The sequence below is a fragment of the Cucumis melo genome, chromosome 3 (genome assembly GCF_025177605.1).
Source record: "Cucumis melo cultivar AY chromosome 3, USDA_Cmelo_AY_1.0, whole genome shotgun sequence".
NCBI classification, from domain to species: domain Eukaryota; kingdom Viridiplantae; phylum Streptophyta; class Magnoliopsida; order Cucurbitales; family Cucurbitaceae; genus Cucumis; species Cucumis melo.
In genome coordinates this window covers 30108491-30114965 of record NC_066859.1, presented here as the reverse complement: position 1 = coordinate 30114965, position 6475 = coordinate 30108491, and the positions used below count along the sequence as shown (strand labels likewise).

Here is a 6475-nt window from a genome sequence, read left to right as displayed (position 1 = left end):
TTTCACAAACAGAAAATGAACTTTTTTAACAAACTATTATAGAAGGTCTTGCAGCAATTACAAACATATAGTTTAAATTCTTCTTCTTCCCTGTTTCTCAAACACTAGGCAAAGATGAAGAAGAATTCACAAAACGATCGCTGCACTGGCTACTGCCTCCTCCTCCTCCTCCTCCTTCATGAGTCTTGTTGTTCTCTGTTCTTGGGCTGCTTCCTGTGCTGCTGTTTGAGAAAGAACCAAAGGCCGTCTTTTGCAGTACCCCAGTAGGTGACGAGCCTAGTGACGGACTATTGTCCCACCCTTCGGTCATCAGGTTGAGCATCGATGAGCTTTTTGAATCCCCGCCATTGTTGTTTGTACTATTTAGAACCTCTCCAAGCGGACCGCCCATGGAGCTCTCCCATGAGATGGGAATCCAATTTGCTTGCCTGCTATTCGGTTCATCCATCACATTCCCCACACCCAATCCCATTTGAATAGGGTCCAGTTCTTGGGCAGACTTCAACGGCGAAAGAGTGAGTTTTTCATTGGCTGGGGATGAAGTTGAGGATCTGAAATCCGACGTAGCCATTGGGATCGATATGGATAACTGGGTCCTATCAGATTGAGGATCGAGATTTGAGTTGGACCACGAAACCGAAGAGCTATCAGATTGATTCTTGGGCCAATTGTTGAAGAATTGTCGAAGTGAGTGATGGGATTCAGCTGATTCTTGAGTGCTAGCGATGCCCTCTGAAGGATTGAAACCTCGGTAGTTCATCAAAGAAGAGGACTTTTGTGAGGAGCCAAGGAGGAAATCGGAAGAGACAAGCCCAAATTCAGCTACTCTAGGAGATTCTTCAAAAGGGTTTTGCTGTTTCTGAATTGCAAATGGAAGCTGCTTGGATTGTTTAATGTCAATGGAAGGAGACAGCACAGAAAGACCAGATGTTGTTGCTGAATCAAGCAACCCAATGCCACCATTCTCTTTGTTCGTTATTAACATTCTGCAACACATAAATCAAATAGGCACGAAGCTTAAACCAAATTCAAATAATCACTGGTTTTGTTCAAAGTTTCACCTTTTTCAATTCTAGATATCTTAGGGGACAACTCGACAGAAAATATCAAGCCCATAAAAGACATAGGGGGGTATGCCTAGCTGATGGTGAAAGCTAATGACCGCCATTGACTTTCTAGGAGATTCAAAAAGTGTTTTTTTAAGTTACAAACCAAATTAAAATTTTCGATTAATAATTGAAGAAGGAAATAAGGACTGGGGTTACATTTGTTTGGTGATGGGGATCATCTTGTTCTCAACGATTGGATTGTTAGGTTTGGTAACGGGGATCATGAAAAATGATTCTCAACGATTTGTGATACATCATCAAACTCAAAGAGCAGCCAGTTAAAAAACAAGGGTTTACCTGTTGATTTGAGCGGCGGCGGAGGAAGGAGGCGGATGAGATCCGGGGCGGTGGAGGTTTTTGAAGTGTTGGTTAGCAAAGGAGAGGCTGTTAGGGGAGCCGTTGCAGGGCACCGCCGCCGTAGAAGCTGAAGAAGAAATCAGCTTAGTAGCGGCGGTGGCGGTAGTAATATTGGAAGCTCCGGCAACGGAGTGGGAGTGGCCGGCTTGGCCTTCCACAGGCTTTCTTGAACGATGGCGGCCTCTGTTCATATGCCGTTCACAGTATTTCTGATCGGCAACTGCGTCTCTTGAGCACCGCCATTTCTTCCCGTCAGTCCGACGGCACCTTCCAGGTTCAGGATCACTGCTATTCGAAAACCCCATATTGAAAGATCCCCATCCCACTGCAAACAAACAAAAACCAAACCCATAAGCCAGAAAGATACAAAAAAAAATAAATTAAATCCTTATTTAGACAAGATTCATTGCAACAAAAAGGGGGAAGTTACCGGCACCAGGTCGGAGAAATCCGCCGGAAAAGGCCGAAAAGCCGGCAGATTCAATGGCTTTTCTGATGGGAATAAGCAAATAAGAAGGAACAGGGACATTAGCAGTAATGTATTTGTAGATCAAAGCCTGTTGTTCTAGCTCCATCCATTGTGATGGAGTAAATGGAGCTCTAACACCAATAAAAGCGCTACCGTGCATGCTTCCACCGTTCAAACCTCCATAATTGCAGCCTGTGGGACACAAAATCAACAACCAAACAAACGTTAAATAAAAAAACACCAAAGTTGAAGCAGAAATTAGAGCATAAAATGGCTCAAAAACTTGGTGTCATCAAAAGTAAAACCTCAAAATCTCAAACATGTCTACCACACTTGGGGCAGCAAAAATATTCGTTAAACACTGAGTTGATGTGTAGAAAAGAAAAGAAAAATCAAAAAGAAAAACAAAGACCTTTCCGTTGTTTGTTACAGCATCCCACTCCATTTTTACAACAAATTCCTTTTTCCTTAGACTCTACTGTACTAGCTAAATAAATAAAACGTCCATCAAACAGGAAGACGAATTATTCAGAATGAAGAAGTGGGTGGGAAAAAAAACACGAGAAAAAAAAAGAAAGAACTTTTTTTTTTTTTTTTTAAACTTTATAAGACAAGACTGAAGCTAAGGGGCGCTGAGAATGAAAAGACCCACAAAAACTAAGTAAATTAAAAAATAAAATTTTAAAAACCCCAATATGGGAGTTGAGAGTTGAGTTAGAATTGGAAAGTACCTGCATTTCTAGGGGCAGAGGAATGGTAGAGATTAGGGGAAACAGCGGAAAGAGAAGAGGTCTTATCAAGAGGAAAAGACTCTGTTTTGGGAGATGAAAAACAGAGCATTTGGTGATGATGATTCTGATTAGAATCAGATAGGAAGAAAGGGGAAGAATTAGTAGATCTGAGTAAAGTAGCAGAATGTCTATGGGGAAAAAGGAATCCTTTAGTGGAAGAAGAAGTAGAAGACGACAAATGATCAGAAGTTTTAAGAAGTTTAGAGGCTCTCAAATCTTCATCATCACCAGCACCACCACCTCCACCACCATCATCATCTTGTTCTTGAGGTGCAGCAACACTGGCAGATCGCTCCTGTTTGTGTATATATCCAGAAACAGATTCGTACCATTTCTGCTTGGTTGTTTCAGCATCTGAAGAAGCAGCAGCAGCAGCAAGAGAAGAAAAACCTGATGTGTCTGATGAACCCACCACCACCACCCCCCCATCTAAACCCACAACTCCAAAATCCATACAAAAAAGAAAAAAAAATAAACAAAACAAAAAACACTCAAATAAACATTAACAAAAATCTCTGCTAAACCTCTGAACACATCAAACCAGACATTGATTCTATTCTTTGGCTACAAAAAAAAGACAGCGACTTCCTCTGCTTCAAAGGAAGCCACATTTCAACATACTTAAAGCCTTTTAAGAAAACTCAGTCCCCCCACCCCCCCCCACCCGGTTTTAATTTTAATTTTTCAACACCAACCGATGATTTTCTTTTTTGAGAAAATATAATAATAAACTAAAATAATTGGAGAGAGAAGTGAGAGAGTACGACAAACATCATGAGCAAGACTTCCTAAGTTTCTCAAACTACAATAAAGTCAGCCAAAACAAAATGATAAAAGCGTTATTTTCTGGGCCTAACCAAATATTAAGTCTTTTCCTCCTTTTAAATTTCATTTTCAACAAATCAAAATCTCATCTCCTTAATTTACTTTTACTACATCTAAGTCTACTTGTTTAGTTGTTCACGTCAAGATTAATCATTAATTAATTATGATTTCATAGGATTAAAATACCATTTAAGTTATATAGTTTTGTGGTGGAGAAAAAAAAAAAACTTTTTGAAATCTGTTCACTGTAGCTGAATTGTTGAGGCCCTTTTAGGTCATTTTTCTATTCCTAAAGAATATGTTTGTTTCTGCTTAAGAAAAGTTGTCTAAAAGAGAAAAGAGTGATAATGAACGAAGGGGGTTTAATAATTATTTGGATTCAATTTATGTTTTTTTTTTCTTTTTCTTTTTTCTTTTGTGGGGGTAAGAAAAGAAATGTATGATCCTTATATAGGGGCAAGTGGATACTCTTAGTATACTAACATTTAATTTCTTATTTTTCTTATATTGGGAATTAAAAAGATTAAACGGAAATATTCGTTTGATTGACAAAAAGGGGAGAGGATGGAAATAATTTGTGGTACAAAGGAAAATTTAAAAAAGGCTGGGGGCAGGGGACAAGGGTACAAGAGTCATTTCATTAAGAATAGAACAAATCTGTCGTTATCCCAAATTTTGAAAATTAAATAATGATGGTTAAATAATAAATTTGAATTTTGATAAATAAATAAAAAATAACAGGAAAAGTTATCTAACTCTTACCTTTTCAATTAGGTTTTTATATATATATATATATATATATATATTTTGTAAATCATTTAATTTATTTTATCCACAATAATTTAAAATTGATTCTGATGTTTATTAATGTATGTCACTGATAAAATTCTCTTAATAAAATCATCTAAAAATGTACGCTAAATATTGTTATAATAAATTATACGTGACTTTCATTCAGGGTTGCATATCCAAAATTTGTAACGTTTTATGAATGAATATGCATTTTCAACTTTTGAAAAAGAGACAAAGAATTATTCAAATGGTTAAAAATTAGTGTATGAATATCCATCTTCTCCAAAATTGCATTTCAAATGTCTCATGGGTAACTCTCTCTCGTACAAATTTTGTTTATTTAAACAACTAAATATAATTTATTAGATCTCATGAAAAAATACATTGCTTCCATTAAGAAAGATAGTCTATTTTATCATAAAAGACAATTACTCGTAAAACTCATATAACGAGAGAGAGGGAGAGGGGTAGTGGAAAAAGATGGTTAAAAAGGGGTTGTGGGTGAGGGTTGCCTTGCAAAGGCCGCTAGTCTACCAAATGGCAAACAGTTATTTATTTATTTATTATTATTTTAAAAAAAAAAATAAATTAAATTAGGGGGACACAATTTTTTTCAATTTCTCTCTCTTATTTAAAACTTCAAATGGCCATTTCCTTTGTGGTGGGCTGCATCAAACCACCACGTGACCCCCCCGGTCCACATCCCCCCCTTTTCTTTATTTTCCACTTTTACCCTCACACATCATTTCTCAATCTCTTCTTTCAATTAACCTCTCCAATTTCTCTCAAATTTCTCTTCTCCACCACTAAACTTTATACATTTTAATTATTTATGAAACTTTTTTTATTAAATTGACTAAACATCTTAGAGTCAATATATCAATATATCTATTTAAAATTTAAAATTTCTTTCGTGAATATAGCTAGTAGTCAAAATTTACAAAATAAAACTCTCAAGTTTAAAAGGATGTGTCAAAATTTGATTATTAAACTTACGTAATTGTAGAAATTGTGACAATCGTATAAGTTTGAAAATTTAATTTTGATAATTAAATGATCTAGTTTTTATAACTATTAAATGTTTGAGGGTTCTATTTAAACTATGTTTAAAGGTGGAGCTCAAACAACTGTGGTATTTTATGTGCGGTTTGTTTTGAAAAGAAAGGAAAGAAAGAAAGTGAGGGTGTGTACTTTATGTTTTTGAGTCATGTGTGTGTGTGTGTGTGTTAATGTGAAATTGTGCTTTTCTTTTACTATGGTTGCTTCCCCTTCCCCCTTGCATGTGGGGAGAATATTTGGGGTAAGCTCGTGGTGGTGTGCCACTTGAAATAACTTCAACATTGGGATTTCTTTGCCTTTCACCTTTGCTTTGGTCGGTTTCTTCCATTCCATTTCTTCTTTCCCTTTTTCTAAATTCCTATCACATGCTTCTTCTTTGTTTTATATAATTACCAACGTTTTTTTTTTTCCTCTTTAAATAATTTTCACTAAGGATCCCTTTCTTTCCTTTTTTTTTTTCTTTTTTATAATGATGTTAATTAAGACATATTTGAAAGTGCTTTTGAAAAACGTTAAAAAAATATTCCCATGCATGGTTTTGTTATTTTAACATTAAGTTTAATCATGTTAAAGTCACATTTATTCGAATTATGTGAAAAGGCAATATATATATATATATATGTGAATTTGGTATGTATATACATACCCCTTAGGTTATGCAAGGTACAATGGATATGAAATGAAAGTATGAATTTAATATGTGCCATGGTGACACTTCAAATATTTAAACAAGTCTAGATAATCATATATATATATATATATATATATATATATATACACACATTTATGTATGTTAAAATGGAAGCCCAAACGTGCATATAGAACAAATAATATTCGTCCTTATTTGAAATCCGACGATATGTCACACCCCCCCTTGGCCAATGGTTTTAGGACATGACCCTACAAATAACGAGTATGAAACTTTGATCCTTCATGTCACCCTAATGCCAACTTTTTTCATAGTCAACCTATACACTCTTCTTCATTGTGCCCTCTATATCCTTTTTGGGGGACAACCTCATTCTTCTCAATTGGTCAATTTTTACATTATCGTCGTTTTTTATGATAGAATG

The 6475-nt window shown here is 35.6% G+C and overlaps 1 protein-coding gene across 1 annotated transcript; it reads right to left on the bottom strand.

Annotated features, from left to right (window-relative positions):
• LOC103487815 (growth-regulating factor 6-like) lies at positions 1-3480 on the bottom strand. The gene is made up of 4 exons (XM_008446301.3): positions 2667-3480; positions 1897-2127; positions 1407-1791; positions 1-986 (listed from the first exon to the last, which is right to left on the bottom strand). Exons 1-4 carry the CDS (start codon positions 3178-3180, stop codon positions 98-100), a joined length of 2019 nt encoding a protein of 672 aa, XP_008444523.1. The 5' UTR covers positions 3181-3480; the 3' UTR covers positions 1-97.
• Between the last annotated feature and the right edge of the window lie 2995 nt (positions 3481-6475).